Source organism: Passer domesticus, chromosome 6, assembly GCF_036417665.1.
Source record: "Passer domesticus isolate bPasDom1 chromosome 6, bPasDom1.hap1, whole genome shotgun sequence".
NCBI classification, from domain to species: Eukaryota; Metazoa; Chordata; class Aves; order Passeriformes; family Passeridae; genus Passer; species Passer domesticus.
This window is the reverse complement of record NC_087479.1, coordinates 39,856,319-39,882,317: the sequence shown is the minus strand read 5'-3', so window position 1 is coordinate 39,882,317 and position 25,999 is coordinate 39,856,319. Positions and strand designations below refer to the sequence as shown.

The 25,999-nt window shown below is 34.5% G+C and overlaps 1 protein-coding gene across 7 annotated transcripts in view; it reads right to left on the bottom strand.

Moving 5' to 3' along the window:
* The window catches only part of FUT8 (fucosyltransferase 8), a 99,677-nt gene that overhangs the window by 26,631 nt on the left and 47,047 nt on the right, over nucleotides 1-25,999 (bottom strand). For 5 of the 7 annotated variants that reach the window (XM_064424902.1, XM_064424905.1, XM_064424904.1 and 2 more), the window contains 6 exons: nucleotides 23,426-23,557; nucleotides 21,675-22,095; nucleotides 13,247-13,362; nucleotides 12,949-13,117; nucleotides 6,719-6,833; nucleotides 505-742 (listed from right to left, as the gene is read on the bottom strand). In XM_064424902.1, the coding sequence (XP_064280972.1) occupies nucleotides 505-742; nucleotides 6,719-6,833; nucleotides 12,949-13,117; nucleotides 13,247-13,362; nucleotides 21,675-21,877 (841 nt within the window). In that variant the 5' untranslated portion in view covers nucleotides 21,878-22,095; nucleotides 23,426-23,557. The remainder of the gene's footprint in view (nucleotides 1-504; nucleotides 743-6,718; nucleotides 6,834-12,948; nucleotides 13,118-13,246; nucleotides 13,363-21,674; nucleotides 22,096-23,425; nucleotides 23,558-25,999) is intronic. The other 2 variants (XM_064424908.1, XM_064424907.1) reach the window with 2 other exon arrangements.

Genomic DNA, 25,999 nt, shown 5'->3' with positions numbered 1-25,999 from the left:
AAATTCATGTTTAACATCGCCATTGTTTTTATAGCAGGAAATTTGGATCCGTTCAGCTTGCATTAGGAGTTATTTCAACTATTTGTTCATTTTGTTGGGGTGTGACTATTGGACACCATTTCTTTTACATTTCTATTGCTTAATATTATAAGGAAATATTCCTTATTTCTTAAAAAGTTTATTGACAACAGCCTCTATTTAATACTCTCCTCCCATGAAAATTAGATTAATACCTAGCAGAGAACACAGCAGCACCCTGCTGAAAAATTGTAATTCAAGTCTCATATACTAAACTTTTGTATTATAAAAACTCTACCAATGCAGAGCTATCTTATGAAGAATTTTTTTTTAATACAGTGGGCAAATAAAGGGCAAAAGGTGCTTACATACACAGCTGCAGTCACACTTATCATGCCCCACCCAACACGAAAGAGACAACAAATTAATTCCATGGGAAGAGGCTGCAGAAGAGCAGGAGAAGCGAGGTGGGAGGCTCGGGCTTACCTGACCAGTGGCCGGTGGTGGAGCCCGCCCTGTCGGTGCAGGTCTCGCTGACGGGCCGGAACACGGTCTCCCAGCCGCCCGTGGCGTAGCGCCAGTTCTGCGACTCCAGGATGAGCGTGCGCTGCGTGCCGTACGCGATCATGAAGCAGTACACCACGTGGTGAAGCTGGCAGCCATAGCCACAGCCTTTGTTGATGTTACACACAAGTTTCTTAGCTTTGCTGCAATCCTTCGGGTTCTGTAAGGATGGGTGAAAGAGTGGAGCTGAAGAGAAGCTACACCAAAGGCTTGCGTTTCCTGAGAATCTGGCAAATGTCATAAATCACAGAAGCCACCCTGCTATAACACATCTCTGACTAAAATGGATGAGTAACTTTCAGCTCCGTGAAAATTTTATGTGAATTCTTCACTGTGAACATGAACAGTTATTGAACATACTTCACTATCCTAATATAAAATAGAATACATTCAAGATTTTAAATTACTTTCTCATTTGTAAATCTGTCAGAAAAAGCCAACATTTGGACTCTGAGTTCACATTTCATCAACATGATTCTCAGTGTTACAATGCTTTTTCCTTTGGCATTTCTTCAAGTTTGTTAGTTCTCTTTCAATAAGCATGCATGTCATCCAATAAAAAAAATTCCACCTGTCTACAACATACAGAATAAAACAAATGGTACAGAATAAAACAAATGCTTATTATGGGACTGCTTCCCAGGCTAGCTGACCATATAGTAAATACAGACTGTAAAACACATTTCCAAGCAGACTGATAAAGGGCAGAATTTTAATTTGCATACACTTTCTATAAAATAACATATTTCACTTCCACAAACCAAGAAACCACAAGATAGGAGGCAAATGCCTACATTGTATGAATGCTATGTTTCAAAGTACAAACTAATAAATATTTTTAGGTATGTGGAATTTTTAGGTATGTGGATGACACAACATCATAATCAACAGAAGGATTTCTTTACGTAAAAGATAGTACCTTTTGTACATATTCATACTTGCATGGCTCTAGACATAGCTCTAAATTCCAGAATGATCTTCCATAAAATCTCCAGGATTAAAGTTTCACATAAGGTACAAGAATACTGATATTTGAGAATCAATATCAATTCTGTTTCTTTCACATGTAAACTTCAATTAAAATTTTCTGTAAATTTGCAACAGTCAAATCAAATCTTAAAAAAAAACAATGATCCCTGTCTGGAGAACTGAGATCCCTCCTTCAAGTGATCTTAAAGATAATCTGAATATTCTGAATCCTAGAATACTTTAAAATAAAATTGATTTGTGCATTTAGTTATGTCAAGGAGGAGAGGACAATTCAGATGGAGGAGGGGTGGAGGTAGGGAATAATAAAACATCCAAATCAAATCCAAAACTCTAGAAAATGTGCTATACAGAATTTTTTTTTTCATTTTAAATACACCTGATTCAAAGCCTATATAGGTATGAAAACAATAGATGAAATAAGATTTTCATTTCTAATTGTTATTCCTCAGACCAGTACTTTTGTCATCACAAATTTAATGGATAACTTGAGACTAAATCCAACGGGTATCTTTTGAAATTATAACAAATGCATTTCCCACAGTCTTCCAGAAGAGAAAGAGGGCCTTTCTAGAATTCTGCACAAGTCCACACAGAAAAAATTCCATTAAAAAATAACTCTTCATAACATGATTATCAGCAGTATTATATTTTTATTCCTACTATTATCAATAATATTATCAATATTTTGCTTGGTTTCAGTTATTAAACTGTTCTTATCTAAAGCCAAAACGGGGTTTGTTTGTGGGTGGTTTTTTTTTTGTTTGGGACTTCTTTCCCACTGATTCCCCTCCCTGTCCTACGAAGGAGGAGGAAGAGTGTATGAGGGGTATTTGTTGCCAGCTTGCATAAAGCCACAACATCATTATTCTTTTTGAAAAGGATAATCTCTGTGAATGTTTGGAAAATGTCCTTAGATAAAGATTTCTACACTTGCCATTACCTCCAAATGCTTGTGTCCTCTAAAATGAAAGCATTTAATCAATGGCATATTTGAAGTATTGTCAAGGTATGCCCTTCTCACTTTCTTTCATGTAAATGCAAGCTTCATATAATAGCTTATGAACAATGTTATGGAAATCAAGTAGTAATCACAAAACGAAACATAATTTGATAGTGTGACTGCTTACCAATGTTAATATAATGCACTTGGGTTTTATCATTATTTGTAGACTTAACTAAAAGCTATATATATATTAGTATTAGTTTGTGACTTAAAAGAAGCTATTTAACTCATTTCTTTATGACTGTGGGTTTTTTTCAAATTGCTATACTCAAGCAGCAAAAAGACAAAGCAGTATTTGAGCTTCAATTGTCTGTTGAGAATTTTAAAAGAAAAAGAGAGTAGAGATACTTGGATATATTGCAGTTCCAACTAGTGTTTCCTGGGAAAGATGGAAATACTACCCATTGATAAGGAAGAAAAGTTACATTTCAAGCATCAGAATACGTTGAGTGTTCGTAACCAAAACTGCCAACTAAAGCAACCAGTATTGAGCTGATAAAAGATAACAATTTCAAAAGCAATGAAGAGTGACAAAAGAGTTTTCCTCCTTGCACAGTCACAGAAAAAGATTATAAATCCCTGATTTGAGTGGGTAGTACATTCTGTTCTCAACCCTAATGACACTGCTGATCACACTCCTATCTCCAATTTAATGATCTATATAATCAAGAGAGAGCTGAAAGGGACCTCCATGAATGTCAAGCCCTGTAATGTAACAACCATAAAACTTCAGTAAAAAGAAATACAAAAAAATCCCAAACAAACAAAAAAACTTACAGCTGACCAATTACACAAAACATACTTCAATATATATAAGACTAGATCATCAAGCCGCTCCATAGATTACACCTTTAATCTTCCTCAGAATAACTTCTATGAACAACACAACTGAAAAATTTAACAAATTTTCAGAATAGCAAAATGGTTAGAATTACCTATTTCTGTGGAAGAGAATACCATTTAAAATAAAAGTAGATTTTTGCAACTAGCAAGATGGATTAATGGTCTTTCATCATGAAGAACATGGGCATATACTGTTGCTCTCACAAAATTCAGGATTTCCACTGTATTCTTCTTGCAGGGCCCTTGGCTGGCCTATTCACAGAAAGCAGGCTCAGGTGGGAATGATGTCCCAAGTGCTGCCTCAATGCCTCACCATCTTCCAATACTTTCAGGTGTGTAGTCAGCCATCAAAATGGCAATGGCAAACTGGCAAAAGTAAACCCTGATCCTTAACATACATTTTACTGCATGAGAAACTGCTGTGTTGTTAATGAAGTTAACACAGTTCAGAGAAATGTACTTAATCCAACGAGTCACAACAGATTAGAGTGGAGTGGGAAAGCACTCTGCTACCATTTACTGAGTAACCAAATAAACACAGTATGATGCTCATTAACAAAGTTGTTCTATTTTTAGATTTTCAATAGATATTTTATTCTTTGATGCTACACAGTCTGCTGGAGAAGACAATCCCACCCAAAATCTTTGTAAAACCCCATTTTTTTTGAGAAATATGTCAAAAAATTGTTGTTTCTCATCCTAGTTATCAGAAATGTAATTCATACTGTCTTCTATTCCCCTTCTTTTGTGATGTCATTTGTAATCCATCCTTTTCATACCAGCTCCCCTCAAGAGTTTGGGGGCAGAAAAAAATCCACACAAAGAAACAAAAAAACCAAACGAACCACCACAAGTTTCTTCCAGATGCTGGAAGAAGACATTCTTCTCTCCCTAGTCAAAAATAGTAGGTATTTGATTTGAGAGCCAGAGATCTCAAACCTTCCTCTAATATAAATTCCTCTAGTTTGCACCTACCCTCCTGTGACACACAAGTTTCAGCTTAAGTGAAACATCCCAGCATGCAGATGGACTTTAACACACTGTGTACTCAGTCCTGGACAAAACCTCACACAGATATCAGCAGTGACCACACTTCCTGAGGTGGTTATTATACTAAACCGTATAATATACTTTTGATTTCATTGATTACAGTTGTATGGGGTGCATCCCCATGCATGTATACAAAGTGCGCAAAGACTTTTTAATTGTTGTTGTCAATTTAGCATGAGGACTTTTATTAGAAATATGAAACAGTAATTTTAATGTGAGGGAGGGGATTTAATACACTTTAAAACAGAAAAATCTAAGCGACACATTAAACCACCAAAAATACTTTGAAGTCCAGAAAGCTAAGAAAAAAGTCTTGTGATCAACTTTCTTTTCTTTGCATACATACAAAGCCCCAGCTAAATAGTATGGCAGAATATGACTTGAGCATGGCAAACTATGACTAATATAATTGATCTGTTGTTGAGTACTTAGTAACCTTTCTCACCTGATTGTATTTTTAACCTTCAAAGCTGAACAAAAAGTTTTAGTTTCTTTTTAAATCAGAGGCAAAAATATTCTGCTATTGCGAGACTGCATGCTGAATCACAAACTTCCTAAAATAAACAGAACAAAAATAGGCACAAAAGAGAAGGGACAGAAAACTGCTGCCTTCATAATCAGTTATTCACTTGATTACAGCACTACAGGTGCTCTTATCTGACTTCTCTTGCACATTTTCTTCATCTGTTTGATAAAAAACCTCTCTGAAAATAAGGCCTTTTGTTAAATATAAAGTCCTAGCTTTTTAAATGTTGCTCCAACTATAGGAAACTAGTTACATGTAGCCTCATTAAATCAAATTTATGGTAATGTCATCCAAATGAAGTAGCAGTCATCACTATTCACAATCATTCAGCTAAATGACTTCCCAGGGAGATGTCCCAAAATAATGCAGCTGTCAATGTTCAACATGTATCAGAAAAAAGCTATGCAATACTTTCATACTTAACTAAAAAACAATTACAAATATGTCCCATGTAATTCTTTTTGGCACCAACTAGAGGGGCAAGGGTTGTTAAATTTATTTTATTTTTAATACAGTTTTATTATTAATAGAGGTATATAAATGTGTGTAATTTTGAACCACTTGACTGCTTTACAGTGGTGCGTATTTGTTAAAGAAAATAACTTTGTGCTCTTTTTGATGACTTGCACAGTTGTATTACTAAATAGGACAACAAATGGATAGTGAAAGACAAAGGAAAGGTAGAGAAAGGCTACATTTATCAGCATGAAAAGCAGTTACAGTATACTATTGCCAAATAGTGGTATCAAAATGAAAAAATAAGGAACAATTCTCAGAAAGGAGTTGAAGAAGTACAATAAAGTGATGACTCCTGCACAATTTAGAGAGATGTGTTTTCCTCAGAGGGGTGTCTTTTTTTATTTAACAAGCAACAAATACATAGCTTGGTCACAGAAGAGAAGGTTCCAACAGTTGAACTGTGAAACAATGAAAATCTGATATTCAAATTCAGCTATTTACACAAGAGAAAAGATCAGGCATTAGGAGTGACCATACAAAACAGCTGGACACATGCCATAAGAAATAAACCAAGTAGGAATAAAATAAGCTACATTAAATATCTTTTTGATCACTACATAAATAGCTGCATGCATTCAGTCATGAGAAAAAGTCCCAACACCTTTAGATCAGGTTTTATTTAGATTTTATCCACACTCACGAACACATGTATTAAAAAGTTCTTAACTGAAAAATATGCATATCTCGAGAAGTCTCAAACATCTGTTGAAACAATCTAGGACTAGACAATACATTATACAAGCACTTCAATTTTGCTTCCTTATGTTTTCAAAAATGGGCTGCTAGTTAAGAAGTTTGATACAAGGACTTCTAAATATTGTTTTAAAGCCATGCAAACATATTAATATATTTTGATACTCTAAAGAATAAAATTTAAAAAATCAACCAATTATCTTTTACAATAAAGTGAAGAATTCAAACAGCCCAGTAAAAACCATGGAGCAAAAAAAAACCCCCACAAAGAAACAAATAAACCAAAATAACCAACAACAAAAATACAAACCCCAATGACTGTCTTGGAATATTACCTTCCAATACATAAAAAATAATGTTTGAAACAAATGCAATAATTTATTTTCAACGTAATTTATTCATATACCAACATTAATTTCAAACTGTGATGTAATTATTCTATTGCAAGGTTTTAGCTATGTATATAAGAAGAAAAAAATGTTTACCTTGATTCAAAAGCTCTATCCTCTTACCTGCAAATAAGTTATTCTTCTCTGTACCAAATCTGTTAGATCTTTGGCCTCTTTTTCTCGCCAATCTCCAGCTCCATCTGTTTGACTGAGGTAGTACAAGTCGGTCATTATTGACCTATAAACAACAATGAAAAATAATCTTAACAATACTAATTTGGAGCATTAAATGAAGTCAAAGTCAAATTAAACAGATATTTCTATTGCAGCTTCAAAATCAGTTTCTTCATGTCACCTCCTACTGCACAATTTAAACAGCAGCCAAGACAGACTGACTGCATCCTTCATCTAACAAATGTTCCACACCCATTAGCAATTAAAAACTAAAAATTCTAAACAGACTCATGGCCATGCAAGTCCATACTACAAAACATGAATTTTGAGGAAATATCAAATACTAAATTGAGATTACCTAATACATTAGAGATTATCTTCTTAGGGTCATAGCATTTCATTAGCTAAATAAGAGAATAAGAACTCATCATCATGACAATTAAAATGTTATATGACATTTGTTAAAATTTGCAAATAAGTCAAAATTACTGATTTTGTCCAAACAGTAACACCCTGGAAAAGATTTTTTTAAAATCTCTGCGGCTTTTGGGAAGAAATAGAAAACTAGAGACAAATAATTCAAAGTGCTTCTGGAAATGTTAATGGTTATTCTAAAAGTAAAAGATGGCCCAACTCAGAACCAGTAATTTCAGAGTTGGTTTCATAGACTGAGAATATTTAATATTGCTAAATTTTTACATATTGGAAATATTGCTAATATTCCTTCATAACAGTGCTAAAGTTATAAGTTTGACCCACTTTTCTTAATACTTTCATCTGTACTTCAGATGCTGCTTTTATTGCCTGAAATTCTTGATAAACCACAAGTTTGAGCACTAGAAAGAGAAGCAACAGAACAAAGGCAGAGAAATTTGGGAGGTGACCAAAAAATAGTGTGAGGGTAAGAAAAATACCTTTCATAACAACATTTGAAGTGGTCTTGTCAAGCTGCTGGCAGCACTTGTTAGCACTGGAAGCACAAATCCAATTAGGTAAGGCTACCCCTTATCCATAATTGAGAGGAGCAGGCTGCATATCCCTACTAGGAAACTACTTCAATGACACAATATTGAAGGAGTAAACATCGAGATAAAGATAGAGCTGCCTTAATTTGATTTATTAGCAGAGTTATCAGAAAAAGTTTTCTTGCTAATTTAATAACTGGATTCATGGATTTGTAATTTTATTCTCATACACTCATTCTGGTCTTTATCCCCATGCTTCCACACATGGTAACAGGGACACTGACTATAGCACCTATTATTGTTGTATTAAATATTTTACCCAAATTATTCAGCAGCAGTAATCCTCATCTTCTGTCAATCAACTGGGAGAACCTTATCTACATTCTAATCTGAAACTATATAAACTCGATTTTCTTTTACAAGGTAATTGAGCTTGAAACACCCTATTGTGGCTTTGCATAAAAATTCATTTAAAGCGCCACCGGGTAACTAACTTTAAATCAGTAACTATTAAAGACACATAGTACAGTATCATGCACACACAATTTAAAGAGAATTAGAACAGAACTAATGATGGACAAATTCTAATACAATGCATTATATACAGATAACTGAACAGATAAAGGGTATGCTCTTTATCTGTTTATAGAAAACACATAGTTTTCTATGTTTCCCTGTTTATAGAAAACACATAGGCTAGTACGCATACTAGAAAAGGAAACCAAGGCATTTTCGTGGGAGCTTAAATATATTTTGCCTCCCAATCAGGATGTAACAATGTTGGGTGTTTAAAGAAAAAATACAAAGTTAAGGTTTAAACATTAACCTTTTTTCTTTTAATCCTCTTTCATTAAAAGCAGCTGTGCAACCACATAGCCACATTTTAAACCATTTTCAAATGCTCTTTCACAAACCTTAAACAAGTCTTTTCAGTACCCGTGATGCAAGTAATCAGTTTACTCTTCCTATATTTTATAGAAATATATTTCCATTAAGTATTGAAAAAATAACCAAAAATACAAAGTTTACCAATTAAAAAACAACAATTAAAATTTTTGTCAGCTCTTAAGTAATTTTTCCTATTTCTACAGAAAAAAAGTGTTTCCCAAATTCAATTTTTTATATTACTATGGCTATGGTGACCACGACAAAGAAAAGGCAGTAGCTTAGTTTTAATAATCAGCCTTATGGATGAATTATAATTACTTTGATAATTTTTGGGGTAAGAGAAATGGGTGAGAGTGTCCTTACACAGCCTCAATGACTCACCACATTAACTAAAGGCAGCTTTGCTCAGTAGAAACCATAAAAAGTATCAAATGATTTGCAGAAAATGTTATGAATTCATGAAAGAGTTTTCAGACAGTATCCATAATCTTCTTTAAAAAAAATTATAAAACCCTGAAGTAAACCAGGAAGTGAAAAATTCACAGGTGTTATCACACAGAAATGATTAGAAGGTAGTGCTATTTTAAGACACAGTCAGAGTCCCTTTTTCTTTGATTGTTACTGCTCAGAAATGTGCATTTTCTAGTTACATCTGCAAGGGTGTTTAGAGTGTGACAGATCACTGTGATAACTTATTAATACAGATTTAGAAGAGACACAAATACCAAAGACCTGGGTCATGCTCCGTGCCAAGAGTTAAAAGCACAGGGAGAGGTGATCCATGAGCCCAAGATAGCTCAGTGCAGACAAAGGATGAGCCTGCACAGGGTTATTAGAGGCTACTGCAGGTGGTGAAAGGGCAGGAAACTTCACACAGCGGCAATGCAGATATTTACTGCATCAAACTTGGTCTTTCACTGGGCTACTAATCAGCAACATCAACTCGTTGCTGTTGTTGCTTCATATCAAAAAATAAATCTTGGAGCTGCACTTAAAAGCATTTTTTTCCTGGAAAACAGAATGGAGGAAAAAATCTGGCTGTGTTTAATCTGTATTTGATTGGCAAAATAAAGGCGGGAGGGTGGGTGTTTTTAACAATCAGTCTAGACATTTATTCCAGTCATATGAAAAGATTTAAACCTCCTGAAATTTTACACAAACAAATAAAAACTCAAAGGAAAATATGTAATTCAAAGAAAATAATATGAAAATTTGTCCAAACACTGTGCATCAAATGTTGGCCAGTTACCACAGAATCCCTGATGACAGCTACTCCCCAGGAGAAGGAATGAAACTAACTCAGTAACAGCCATATTGCAAACAACTTTTGTCAACACAGGAAACAACCATGACAACTAGAGGACTAATTTACTGTTTTAATAACTCAATATCAAACAGTCTTTCCAATGTTTAGATGAATTTACTCTCAACAGCCCTCTTCCCTATAGCAACTATGAGAATACAATTATGTAATTCTCAAGGAAAATCTAGTGTCGGGCAACACTGTTTCTCAAACGGGATCAGTACTGAAATATTTGGCTAAAACATAAGTGAGACCAGCACTACCCTAGAGAAAATCCACACAGCTCCTAGGGCATAGCCAACAAACAGCGATTAAGGCATCCAACAAAAAGCTGCTCATATAATTAGCAAACCATTTGCTTAACATCACCAAAATTAACAAAGAACTCTAATACTACTTGTCCAGAAGCAAGGAAACTAAAGTTTATTATCTCTTAGAAAGCAAGTCTTAATCTGTGACACAGAAGGCTTTCCTTACAAACAAAACAAAATAAGTATGAGCCTCTTTCCTTACATAGCTGTCTTATCATTTGATAAGCACCTCTTTGTTTTCCCACATAAGGACAGCATTAAAAACTCCTTTAAGTACTTATAATTAACACTAATCTTTCTAATCCAAACAGTAGATTATAACATATATATTAAAATTTCTGAGACACCTTTATGTATATTTAAGTGTGTGTGTATATCTATAAAAGTAAGTAATACCAGCAGCACTTGCAGCGTTCCATTTATCTAAAATATAACTTTTTAAGACAGCATTGTAAACAAAAGATCATTTGGCAACAGGCTTAATTCCTTTAAAAAATTCACATGTGCACCTGTACTTAAAACTCACATGTACTTAAATTCAAAAGTGCACATGTACTTAAAAGACCAAATCAAACCAACAAACAAAACAGGCAATAAGTAAAAAAACAAAACAATAAAAACCCAAACAAACAAAACCCTAAAACAAACAAACACACTCCCCCCCCCAAAAAAACAAACAAAAAAACCAACAACAAATAAACCAACAAAGCAAAAACGTGTGCTTCCCAAAGTGAATGACAAACATGTAATTTGCTCATTCCAAACTTATGCTCTGTTCCTTTCAGAGAAGTGAGCAGATGGACAGTGGGGAGGGAAGATGGGACTGCTCCTTCCCAGGGGAGGTACTGTGCCTTGTAAGGGCAAAGAACACCCCAGAGACAGCAGTGCATCACATGCCAAAGGATGTGCACACAAACTGGGAATTTTCCTCAATTCACACAACAAGACTGAAAGATTAAAGTGAAAGAAGGAGACAGCTTGACCTCAAAAGTGTAGGAAAAAACTTCCTCAGGACTAGAGGCAACCAAGTTGTGCATTCTGCAACACAAGATAATTCTACTGCTTGAAGGCAACATTGCAAATGCACCAGGAACACAGGCTGAATATCTTAGAAACATTTTTTATCTGTTCCTTTTCTAATGCAATTCCTTTGAAATTCTACACTGTATAAACAGATTGTCTAGATTCAGTTTAATAAAAACTAGTTTATGCCTCTTTGATTTTAGCTTAAATTGCTTTATTCTTCTTTGAGGACCTCACCAGACAGGAAGGCCTACACACCTCTATTACAAAGACTAAATAGACTTCAGATTATTCTATATTTAATAACCATCTTGACAACTGAAAGAATACTTGTACTTAACACAAAAATTCTCAGAGGAAAAAAAAAGAGCAGTTATGATTGCTTGCATCATACACAAACTTCCTTCAGTACCACAGTGAGATTCATCTCATAACTTCCAGAGGTCTACAGGGCAGTTTTATAACTCCATGCAAAGGAGTTTATGCTCCTCATCCTGAAGTATAATGACATGTGAACATAAGGGTGTCACAAATGCAGAAACTGGAAAATTAAAACTGATTGAATTAATAACCATTGGTGTACAATGGATAGGACTAAGGAAAACTACTCATCCTGGGAGGCAGCAAAATGAGAACCTTCTGGCACCAAACACACACAACATTATTCAAGGTTTCACTGTGGTGACTGCCTCATTCTGGCTTTATAAACAGAGCAATTACATGCACATAAGTGATCCTGTTACCATGGCAAATGTAAGAAAGTCTGGTATTAGACTACTTACTCCAGTTTTTAGCAGAGATAGTTTAAAAGGTACATAAGAATCCATGACCTAAAGTTCAAGAAGCCCAGATGGAAATAACTTCTGTGGAAAATAAATATTTCTGAGAGGAGATAACTATTGAAACAAACTGCACAGGGAAAGTGACACTTCTCTGCCAATTCACTATTCAAGTGAAGATCTCAAGTCTTTTGGAAAATTCCGCTTCAGCCAAGCACTACTTTTATTTCAGTCAAATATATAAAACTGCACTTGGCAGAGAACTAATTGGATGAAATTTAATCATGTCTTCTATATAAATAATAACTCTCAATAATTGAATAGTCCCGTCTCACTTTCAACTCAATCAATCTGTGACAAAATGGATTTTGGAATTGTGGAATATTAAATTACAAAATTTAATGGACTATACTATTTGCCCATATTAATAATCAAATTCATATTGTCTTTCTGTTTTAAATAGTGTTTGCATTATTTCTAAGGAATTGAAAATTCTTATGATGTTTTCCCCTTACTATATAATTATTTTCAAAGGCTCTTGTTTTATTATAGATGTTCACATATAGAGATCACAGCTTTTTTCAGGGCATTGATTTAAGGTAGTGTATTTAGTTAATTCAACTATTTTTTTATAACTGTTTACTGATGAGACACAAACTGCCATCACAATCCTGTTGGGAACAGAGTTATAATATGCTTAAAGACAGATGTCATTGAATTTTTAACAGTTCCTGGATTAATTTTGTTCAGCACAAACAAAACTCATTCAGAAGATTTCAATATAATACAAAAGGTACTCCAACAATAAAGAGGCCTAATGATTGACAACAATGAAAAATATAATTGTCACACATCTTTGAACAACATAATGACAGTTAAATTAAAGGTCAGAACCAACTAATAGAAGTACCTTTCCTGATGACCCAAATCAGACAGAAATTCGTCTATGCGTGTTTGCAGTTCACTTCCTTCTAGATTTTTTAACTTCTTCAGTTCACTCTGGAGGAAAAACCAAAGTTCCTTAGCCCCATTTTCAATCCTCCTTCTCAGTATTTCATGGTCTTTTCCAAGGCCTTCTACTATTAAAAAAAAAAGGCATAAAAGCATCAGTACTTGTAGCTGAATTACTTGTTAAGAAGCCAATACATGCGTGACACGAAATAACAAAACATCAAAACTTGTTATAGAATTAAAAATTATCTACCAACCATCTCCTGTCTGCTTCTTATAGTTTTCTATCTGTTCTTTGGCCTTTAGAAGTTGCTCCTCTAAAGCATGTACCTTTCCTGCAGCTGGTCCCTGATCAATGGGACCATCTGGTATCCTAGGAAACAGAAAATAAAGAAATGGCATAATTTATAAATATAATTATTTTATAAATTATTTGCATTAACAATTCAGCTCTCCAATCATTTTTATTTCGTACTGTTTTACTGATAAACCTTCATCACATTTCCTTAAAACCAGATGAAATTAAACATTAACATAAAGAAGATTTTAAAAGCACAGTCCCATTGGAGAAAAACAGTGCACAACACAGCTGCAAGGAAATGCAGCCTGATCCTAAACTGTGTTGTTTACAAGACTTCCACTCACCAACAAGAACAATCCAACGCTCTGCTTGTGAAAATAATATGGCAATTTAACAGTTAACCTGACTGGCACCCAAACAAAGCCATTCTGCTCTCGAACCCTGGCCACAGCTTCAAGGAGAACCCGGCCTCCAGCACTTGATCTCCAGTTAAGTCTTCCTACACATCCACACAGGATCATTTCAATGTATTGCCTGGATTCAGAAAAGGATCCAACCTTCTTAAATGTACCACTATCATGATTTTTTTATGACAACTCTAGTATTCTAAAGTGTAGATCACCTAAAAAACACCACAAATTGTAACATCCATCTGTTAAATTTCTGATATGTGAGCACAGGAGAAGTATGGAAACACATATCCTGAAATCTATGAGCCATAAATCTGCCCTGAGGGCATTATTGAGTTTGTTCATCATCTCTACTTGAATCCACATATTAATAAAGCAAAATTATTAATGTTTAAAAATTAGATGCTAACTTCTTCTTGCCTTATAAATTTAATGCAGGGAAAATAAAAACCCTTTTCATTTCAAGAGAAATTACCCTTCTGGTTAAAAATTATTCCACATTTTATAAGGTTTTGTAAGAGCTGACCCCAGAAAGAAAAAGAGCAAGCAGATGTGCAATGGGAATTTTTTAGAACTGTAACAAATACAGAATTCTTGCAGAACATGAAGATTCTTCCTTCATAAAGGAATATGAGCATAAAAAGAAACAGATATTCTCTCCACACACAAACACACAGAGTTTCACAGCACCATACACAGGAAAAGTCCTTGACAGACAAAAGATGCCTCTGGCATAGAGAAAACAGTGGTTTGAGGGAGCACCTTCCCTGTAAAAAAGAAATGAAAACATTCTAAATATCCTACTGAGATGTTATTTCTTTAATGTCTCTCAAGTCTAGAGAACTAAATGCTGACAAAATTTCAGGGACTGATGAAAGTTCGTTTTCCCTGGAACAGCTGAAGAGAACAAATACCTGATGTGAGCATCAGAAAGGTGCATCACATGAAGCACAGCATTTAAGCATCTTTTTTCAGAAGAGGGCAGGAGAGGTGGAGGAAGAAGCAGCTACATAGCCTGACAGAAATACAGTAAAAAAATTCTGCAGTCTTAAAGCTTCCTACTAAAGCTATCCTATCCCTATCCTACTAGGGATAATTAAATTACTGAAAAAAAAAGTCTGTTCTAAAACTACAATGGTAAACAAAAGGGAATTATCATTAACTGTTCGTACATCTGCTTTTTCATGCACTGATGAAACAAGCATGTCAGAACTGTGTAAAATATCCCAATCTTAAACATGAGCACTCCCTAAATATAATCTGTTTCAACAATCAATTTGTACATTTGTTTCTGCAACAAATGTACGGTGTTATATCCTACTGAGATAGAGTATTGGATTGCCATGTACAAGACAATACAAACAAGCCTTCAAAAAGTATATTGAAATACATTTACATTCTTACACTAATTTCAAACCACCAGATGGAAATGTGTTTGTGATCTGCCAGCTTGGTACCACAATTTGAATTGTGAAGGAACAACTAACCACAAAATTAGCAGAGAAAAAATGGAACAGTTTATCCCATACAAGTCACATACCCTAAAGGTAGAGTCTGTGAAGAACAATAGGGTGAAAAGATAGAAAATCATTACCATAAGAAGTCTTGAGACACTGCACACATCCTCTTAGCATAAGTCTCTAAAGTAGCAATTAGAGAATTCTACAGAAGGATGGTTGTGGATGATACGAAAGAGGCACAGTAATGTTGATAATTTGATATAATTAAGATCTTAAAAAGAAAAGTACCATTTTGCCATTTAACATTCATCTTGCTTTGGCACACTGCAATAAAAATTTTTATTATACTTAGACTGTTAGACAAAAGAGCTGGGATGAGGGGATATTCTCTAAGCTAGTTGCTTAGACTTCCAAAAATCACATCATTTTAGGATGAAACTAAGATAGCTTATTCTTTTTTTCAGTTGTATCTCTACATCTGTTACCTCATCAGATTTGGAATTGCTGTCTTCCTCACTTTCATCCGGTCCCAAAATTAAGGAAAAGATTCTTCTCTGCAACCAGCACAGCTTGGCAGTTATTATCCTCTACAAGTACTTCAGCTGAGCTGGATATAACATTTGAGGGGGAAAGTGTTTGAATTAAAATCCCTGTCTAGTCTCATGGCATCCTGTATGCAGGTATTCTGCACTTCTAGTGCTGAATATCCTACTAATTATGCATACTCATGAATAAGAATGCCTATTGAAAAACAGGAATTCTTCTAGGAAAAAAGATTCTTACCGAAGTCCTGACAACTATTTTACTCCTTAAAATATGAGAAGTGAGTTTAAAGTAAATTCATCTAAACTAAGGTGATTCTAAGCAGCAATAAAAAACCACATCAATAAGTATCTAGTACAGAGTATCCTTCACTTACTACTATGGTAAAACTGTAATTAAGTTATGAATACAAAATAAACACCACTATAAGCCACTTAAATGGTCAATCAAGCTAATGAAGTTTACTTCAATTCTCAATAGCTACAAGGTGTGATGTTTGCATGCTGCTTCCTACCATCTGATAGCAAACATAAATTATCTTTCCCATAATCAACTCATCAAATAAAGATATTACTGGATAACTTTAAACATCAAAAAGCTTATGTTGTAGGGATAAGCTGTTTCTGCTTTGTCCCTTGTTAGTAATCCAGATTTTAAAAAAATAATTCTGTGTACATAATCCATATGACTGAGGCCACTTTCTCATCACCTTCAGGTGCAATGACAAAGGGGCAAAGACAAAGCAATGGATCTCTAGTCTGGATCTTTGAAGGTAAAAAGAACCCCTTAAAAATTAATCATAGTGACATTCAATTTAGCTAGAAGAACTGCCATACTGTGCAAAATAATTGTAAAAATAGTTTTTTAAAACCCATAAATTATAAAAACCATTCTAACCTTTTCCTATTTCCAAGATATCTAAAAGGTTACAATAATTTATCAGCAAAAGGAAAAATGTAAGATTTCACAAGTTCATACTCAAATCCTTTTTCATTCTTTCATTTATATCCAAGTCCTTTGTAAGGAGCTAGCAGGTTTATAACTGACTAAAGCCACATTATGATTGCCTTTTCCCCTCTCACTTTTTTCTCTTCCCCAAGAAGAAAATAATGTTCAAATTATTAATGATCACTAGCACACACAAACAAGAAGAATACAGGCTGTCACTTCACCCTCTTTAGATAAAACCTCATCAGTAAATAAAACTGAAAGAAAAGAGTCAGTGTTATCTGCAAATAAAAGGCAAGCATACCCCTTATCAATTTAGATCAGCACAGCCCTGATCAGCACTGATTTATATCCACTGCATGTCTTCCTTCCCTTAACTCAGAATTGCACAAAAAGCCAGTAAAAAGAGCAGAAGTGGCCACCATTTAGTTCAATTATCTTCATTCTTCCCACAGTGGGCTGTGCAATACCCTCAGCTTCAAACTTGAGATATTTTAAATACATATAGTAGGAAATGGTACTTTAGTGTTTAAATTTTTATCAACCCAAAACTATTGTTCTATCCAAGCCTCTTTAATGTTTTCTACAGGTTTAAAAGACCCAAAAACTGCCCAGAGTAACTGACAGAAGTAGTTTAAGAGACTTGCTTATGATTAATTGATCTTGAGTTTGGATTCTCCACCAGCCTCAACACCAGTTACATTAAAGCACCTCTAGTGCCCTTTCAAAATTAAATCTGATCTCTTCTTTCTGAAGCTACACTTAGAACTATAAGAATAATGTGTAGGTGTTTGGTTTTATGTGTTTGATGACATTTTGCCCTTTTCCACCTCTGTTCGGCTTTATAACACACGCTCTTAATTCAGAGTAAGAAACAGGTTATCATATTTATCAAAATAATTGCACGTTCTACAAAATGCAATATTTAAAAGACTCTAGGAAGCAAATATAGTCCAAATGTGATGTAGTCATAATATGAACACAGTATGAATCCATTTAACAAGATTCTATATTTTCCTGAGGAGAACTCTGAAATTACTGATTCCTAAACTGCCAGGTTTATCTTCCATCAAAGTACCCTAAAATAAAAAAAAAAAAAAATTACTACCACCCAGTAATACATAAAGAAGCACATGAATACTACGAAGCATTCATGTATTGCAAAAATAAAGAAAGTCTAGGATGAAGGCATACACAGCTTCACAGTTTCCATCCAAGAAAATGGGACATTACAAAAGGTGTAATTTTCAGCTCTCCTATTCCTAAAAGCCTTGTAACATCCATATGCAACAGGGACAGTCGTTAGAAGTCACATCATAATCCTAATAGTAAGCAAAACTTTTAGGTAAAACTACTGGTTTTAGGAAACAACATTATGTAATACTTTGATTTGATTATTACTTCCTCTCAAGTTTCCCTTAAATAACTACAAAAATTGTTGCAAAAAATTCCAGTTTTGCAGTCACACCTACTACATCTGTAGTAAGTGTCCTTGAAAGGGCTCTTCCAGGTCTACTGTATACAGAATAGTGAAAAAACAACCTATAAAAAACTCAGACTTATTACTATTTTACACTAATGAAATCTAGAATGCTTCTAAAATAACCCAGATCTGCTCACACAATATTGTTTATAATCATATACAGACTATGATAACTCTCCCAACTCAGTACACTACAATATTTGTGCACAGAATTTCTAAAACTCAGACACTACAAAACACCTTTAATTCCATTTATCTTCTGCTTCCTTAACATACATCTGTGCCTCTTTCTAGCCCACAAGCAAGGTTTTTACAAAGCATCATATTGGCAAAAGAAGAAGTATAGTAACTTTCCACCTAAGGCTTTTTAAATACATCATAAAAAATATGTGGTACCTGATCCAATTTCAAGTAATCAGAAGTGCACCAGAAAAGTGTACTCAGTTCCTAAAGGATTTTTTTTTTTATTTCAGGCCATTTACAAAAAGATGTGACTGTTTCAACTTCAATGTTTTTGCATTCTTGCAAAAGTACATCTTAGAAAATAACTATCAGAAATCCTTGCAAAAATATGAACTACTCTTAAGCAATATGGTTAATAAATTAGAAATATTTTAAAAATCATAAATTTGTAGGAACTTTTTTTTTTTTAAATCAAACATACAAACAGTTGCAGTGGGTGGAAACCAGAATAACCCAAACAAGTACCTACCCCTGCCCTAAAACTCTAATTCTATTCCTTACACATCTTGTGTGAAAAGAAGCAAGCAGGAGAAAATTACAAAATCAATATCAGAGAGAAAAATGGTTACGAAAGATTTTATAAAACCTTTTCACAGATATGATCTTTGTCAAGTTTGAATGGTTGGCGCTGCATGCACACAAGGTATGTTTCATAGGGTAGATTTCTGGTTTTCTTTTTTGTTGCTGTCTTTGGGGATGAGGGGCTGCTGCATAAACTGGCAGCAAAGGAGGATTCAAATCTCAGGGTGGAAAGATCACTTCTTGTGATTGCATGTTGGCGTTCATAGAGAGATGCAAACAAGCACAGTCCAGCTCCTGTTTTCAACCATCCCAGAAGACTGACACCTTTGTCAGGTGATAAGGAAGTCTGAGGAGTCTCAGGAACCCATTATAATGGGAAGTCCAGTCCAAGCAATTGAAATGTACTGAAATGCATTTTACCATTTCAATTAACAATTAGAGATGAACTATCAATTTTCTCTGACTTCAAAATGAAAATTAAGAAAAAACTTACACTTTTACTAAACTACTAATTCTTGTAACCACACCTGCCTTTTGCCCCTTTCTGCCTGCCATAGCTAGCTATTATTAATAGCACAACTATTCATTATGATAATTTTCTAACATCCACAAAACCTTTTTGCCCACCAAGTTAAATTCTGTTAACTTGGACCTTTTTACCAGGCAAAAGTTTTATCTAATAGTACCAAAATACTTTCACTTGTATAGTTCATCAGATGTTTGTCTATTGTTCTAATTTCACAGGTAGGCACTTTCATCTTGTATAAACTGCTCCACAAGTAACTTTAAGATCTTATTTGGAATATTCTTAATTTCAGGAATTATCTTAGCCCTGTTGCATACCATAATGTATTCTCTGGCTTAACCACAAATTTTTTAGTGTGCTGTTTTGTTCTCTAGATACAAAATCTTAGTGGAAAAGGGCAGCAAAGCCAAGTTTTTATCTCATGCCTGATATGAGCTCTATTGATGTAGAGCGTGTTGTCTTACTACTCACATTTAACTGACACTATCAGTAATTAGAGTTTTCAGTACAAAACAAAATATTCTAGCAATTAAATCATATTCAAATAATAGTTCCAGTCTTTCTGCCTTTGATCAGTAAAGCCTAAAATATATTACGTCTTTACTTTAAGATGTAGACTGAAGCAAAAGTAATCTTTTCTGTCTAATTGGATTTCTGAAGTTAAGAGGTGTTTTGTTTCTATGATGTATGTTCACAGCAGCAGTCATCTCTTCCAGGACACAGAACTCAATCCATGGACTGCTGGTTAATGCCTCATTTTAAACAGACACACTGTTACAAAACTATAAATGGGACAGTTTTAAAGCTAACAGCTATTTTCAACACACCTAAATCCATCTGGCAAACAAAGAAATAAGATACTGAAATTCTGTGCCACATTATAATACAATACTTCAATAACACAGGTTGACCAGGATATTTCTAAAACCTATTTGTGATGTTTCTATGTAAACAGTATCAAGGATTTGGCACAGTAAAAATAATGAAAAGGCCCTATATTGTCATGCATCGTTTCCCTCAAAGTGCAATATTTCACCAATCTCATTACTTCCAGCAAAAAACTATGCCTGAAGATCTTCCAGTCTCAAGATGGCTCACTCCAGGAGAACACTGACTACTGAACCTGGACATGAGTGGCTGTTCAAATGGTATTTAAAGTCATTTAGGCTTTCTCATGCCAGAATTTCAGATTCTCCTGTGGTTATGATATACAAACACTATGAGGAAATGTCTCAGAAATATTGTTAAACAACGTATTTCCAAAGAAGCTGAACGGAGTCCAGTGAACACAGTTTTGCATCTATTTCCTGCATCCTGACACCTTTAATGGAATCATAGAGAAGGAATGTGGAAATACTGCAGCATGTTTAAAGTAGATATAAACTGAGGTTTTACTTTTCATAAAGCATGCAAAATTATCAACAGCATAAGCTATTATTTAAACCTTGCCCACCAAAAAGGTAATATTTTTCTGAATATAGATAGTCTACTAAAGGTTAGTGAAATATTGAAAGGTATTTAGAAAAATCATGACTGCCTAAAATTTAGTTTAGCCTCTACTTAGCATCTCCTGCCTCTACTGCCTCTGTCTTGAGCAGTAAACAGTACCCTGCCACCAGTAAAATCATTTACTCTCTTCTAGCCACTGTGTAATTTGAATGGGCTATATTTCAATGACTGTGCCATTGTAAAAAAGGAGATGATCCTACTGTTTTATAAGTGTTTCTACAAGTTTAGCAGCAAGACAAGGAAGAAAACTTAGATAAAAGAATTTGTATAATGCAGCAATCTATTGCAGATCATCTTCAGCAAGTCAGCATTTATCTTCAACAAGCTGTACAAATGTTTTCAGCAATTTTAAAATGAGCTCTTCCAATTACTGCATGCAGAAGTATAAAGAACTAGATGTTCTAATTTGTACAAATGTCATAATAATTGCACTTGTTTGAAGTTGGCATTGAGGGGTGAATCACCTACAGAACTCTGTTATTGTGACAGTAACACTTCCACACCATTAAATGACTCTTAAATAATGATTACATTAGACCAGAACTAAATGTACATCATTTATTTAAAGGTTTTGCAATATGTTTTCATCTACTTATAGCACAGATTAAAACACTGATATATACTTTTAAATGTGAAATATAATTTTGCAAAAACTCCCACAAACAACCCTTGCAATTTAAATTCTGCTATTTCATATTTCAAACATTTTCTGAGCAGCTTTAATTACTTTGAGATCCTACCTGAGAGATTCTGCCATGCGCCTTAAGTCTTCATTTTGCTGCTTTAACCGTTCCAGCTTAGCAAGGATCTTGGACAGCTCCCGACTGGAGTGATCCGGGTGCTCGCTATCTCGTACCAGGTGCCCCCCAATATAGAACAGCAAAGTTCCCCAGGCAAAGAGGATGAGCATAATCCAACGCCAGGAACCAGTCCATGGCCGCATTTTCAGAAGTTCAATTCACTCCAGAGCTGCTTCCACTCACAAAATAGCAAACATTTTCTTAACTTGTACAAAGGTGGACAATTCCAGCTCCTCTGCTTCAACACATTGTACCAGAGAAAAATTATTTTCAGTATTTGTCTTACTGCAACTCCTTAAAGAAGATTCTTATAAGGCTGTACATAGAAAGCATTAATATTGCATCATTCTTCATTTATATTCTGTGGGAAAAAATAAAAATAAATCTGAAATTATAATTCTGATATGTAAAAGCATAGTGGACTGCAACTGAGCAAAACGTATTTGTATTGTCATTAAAATTCAAGACTGTCAATAGACAATGTTACTGCTTTCTTTCACAGAGACAAAGAAAAAAGCTTTTAACTTTCCACAGAACATTATGCTGAATTCACGAATGAATGACAAAGACTATGCAATTAATCCTGGCTTTGAAACAGACAGAAGAAATGCTGCTTTTTATAAGAGAAATATTTACCATTTCATGTGTCATTTCAGACATTAAAATAGCTTATAAGTCACTCTGGTACCTAAACGTCACTCCTTTACTAACAACATGTAGCTTTTATTTAAGTACAAATACAACTTCAATTTTTTCACTTTCACTACCTTTCTTCTCTATTTTTATCATGACTGCACTCTAACAAATGACATCGCAATTTTAACAGTGTATTTTGTTATTTGCATGTATTTAAAATCAGGCATGACTTTCGAAACACTTCTCTGCTGCTTCAAAACTTTCAAACCTATTTTGACAAGTTGGTATTATTAAAACTATAAAAAAAAGAAAAACTGCTCCAAAGGCAATACCTTCTGTCACAAAAAAAAACACCATGCCATTTTAAAAAATGCAAAATCACTTCACCTCATTTTCTACTTGGCAAAATATCATTCTACTAGGGAACACATTTCCTCATCTATCTAGACCAAATTTTAACTGACAGCAGGTCCAGAGTCTTCTTTAAGTACTTCTCCCTTCTCTTCCTCTCTCTCAGCAATATAACATTTCTACCTTTTTAAAGAGCACATATATGCTATTCTGACTCAATTTTCAAAGTAACCTATTTTTTGAATTCTCAAATCTTTAAATCCATGGTATTTCCTCTGAGATACCATCCACATCTACCTTCTCCCAAATTATTCTTTTCTGTTTGATCCTCCTTTTACCTTCTTTTTAATTTCATTTAGTTATTTTACTCTGTTCCCATTCATTTGAATTCTAGAGCAAAATCTTCCCAAATTGCAATAATTTCCAAACTCATCCAGTTATGGAAATATGCCTGGAGCACACACTTCCAGATACAATAACTCTAACCTTGAAAATGTTTAGTGTTTTCAACAGCACTGAAAATGCTGAAAAATTTCTCAAGTTATCTTGAGAAGAGGGGTAGTCTGCATATGTTTAAAAGAGGCAAAAAAATCCACTTATGACTAGTAAGACGGGACACAATTGTTTATAGAGTACTTTGCAAGCAAAATATTGACTTTTTTCCCAATCTATTGTTCATAAAATATAAGCTTAAGCAGACTCACAAATCAGGTATCTTCTTCATCAGAGGCAGCGTTGGTCTGTCTCAAACAAGAGTGTTAGCAGATCAGACAATCAAAAATCCACAAAATTGATATAACAAGTCATCAGGAACAGATGGTATTCTTCCAACAGTTCTAAGGAAGTTAAAAAATGCAATAGTTTAATTTTTAACAGAGGTGTGCAACCTCTTACTCAAAATGACTTTGTAGCAAAGGAATGGAAAATTTAAAAAGTAAACTGAATTATTTCTAAGGTCTACAGAACAGAATCCTGCAATTACAGATCAGGAAAAAAATGTATTTGTGTCAGCCAACTGGCAGAAATACTAAGATTAAATAAATCTGCAGACATAAGGATGAAAGTAATCAAAGTAAAAAAGTACTAACATTACTTTTAGAAAGACAAATTGTGCCCCATAAATTTATTAGAGTTCTTTTGAAGATGTAAACACATTAGAACCAGTTCTAATTGTTACATAATTGATTTGGTCAATGTGGATTTTCAAATGGCATTCAACAAGATTCCCAAACTGTTCCAAAAACCTAAGCTGGATGGACGAAGAAAGATTGTCATGTATTTGCCCACCCTATTAGAAGAGAGGAAATGTACAGAAAGACCAGACAATCAGTTTAAGTGGAAAGAGTGAGCAGGGACCTCTCTGTACCCATGGCAGATTCTGTACAGCTTGACATATTCCTAAGTGTTTGGAAGAAAACAAGGTGAAACATGAGGTAAAAAAGTCTGATAGCAATGATCTGGAGGTCATCAAGATGTTTAATGAGGAAAAAATCAAAAATGGGAAAAAAACCAGTTCATCAGTGTGCAGAGTTGTGTATAAATTACCTTTGAGGCCCATTATGAATGGGCTTTAGCTGTGATTGATAATTCTACCAAATATTAGTTCAGCATTGGGCTAAATGCAACAAAGTCCTCCCAGGTTTTATCAGATTATTATCAATCTCTGAAGATGTCATTGTTCTTTTCATAAGTTAGGTCACAGTAGAGTTAAATATAAAGTACAGATGCCAAACTAGCTGAATGAATAGGAAGAACATTCTGAAAAAAACATTAAAAAGCCTGTATCTCAAATGTGGTGTATCTGTACATGAGTTCCAACAGCACTTAACTATCAACTCTGTACTGTAATGTGGCTTTCGTACTAATTCTTTTATTTCATACTGTTCTGGAAATGCAAAATGTCAACGTATTTGACATTTTGTCAAAGTACTTGACATTCCAGGAATGAGATATCCAGTGTCCCTGGATATGCCCTGCCTGGAAGAGTTCAAAGCCAGGCTGGATGGGACTTTGAGCAACCTGTTCTAGTGGCATCCCTGCTTATGGAACTAGATGATCTTTAAGGTTCCTTCTAACCAAACCATTCTATATTCTGTGCTTCATTATTTCAAAATTCACACAAGATCTTTATATAAATCAAAACAAAGGAAAAATCAACACATTTTTTAAACGGATAAATTTTTATAGCTTATCCCAGGTTTCTGAAAGATCTCCACACACAGACATGCCACAGCTATTTGCCTGACAAAGTCAAGATGTAACATCAATATCTATACTTGTTTAATTTTCTACAGCTGTTTATGAGGTTTCATACTGTAAACTAAGTTCAAGACTGCCAAGACTGAAAGTATGAGCCTTGAGTTAGAAAAAAACCCCACAGCAGCAGCCCACAAATGCAGCAATTCAAACTCGTCATGGATCATAACATGGTTATTAACACCATCTGACACTGAACATCTAAATAAGAGTCCACCAAACCGAAAAGGTGGGGCAGAGCAGTACCAAAAATATATTTTATTAAGCAGGAGAAAGAACAGTATCTAAATAGCAGTTGTTAGTGTTATTATACATTTATGCTATAATTATATTGTGAAGGTCCTTTATCTGAGAATATTATGTTGGTTTTATTTTACGAGAGAAAGCCATGAATTTTAATTTAGTAGTTAGTTATCCCCTGAGATTTACCATGATTTCTTGTCTTACATTTGATTAGATTTACCCCTAAACTTGCATTTTCCAGGGTATAAATACATTACATAGTATATTGGTAATTAGGTAATTTTTTTCCTTCCGTTTTAGAATAGTTATTGTTTCCTTTCTAGGGGATCCTGAGAATGGTTCACTACATTCTTGCAATGTTGCTCTCTAAAATAAAGTTAAAAAAAAAAAAAATCATCTCTTTCAAAAGGCCTACCCTGGATATATGAAATGAAAAAGAATGTGTTCCTTTATTCATCCCAGCAGCTCTAGAGCAATGTTTCAAGCTAATTTTCTTAACAAATTTCACCACTACACACAGTTAAGAGGGTTTTTCAACCTGATCCCTCAGGTAAATCATCTTCCATTTTAAGAGCCCAGGTAGCAACCAAGAAATCCCAGTCACAGGTGCTAGGCATGGATGGAAAGGGAAAGCCCAGTCCAAGCAGCAGCTTCCATCAGTATAGTAAATCAAAGCCAGCTTTAATGTCAGTATCAGTGTGGGACTGCAGATTCCACAGTGATATTGGTAACTTTCAGTCATCCCTCAATGCGCGCTTGTAAAGATACAACTTTTAGCT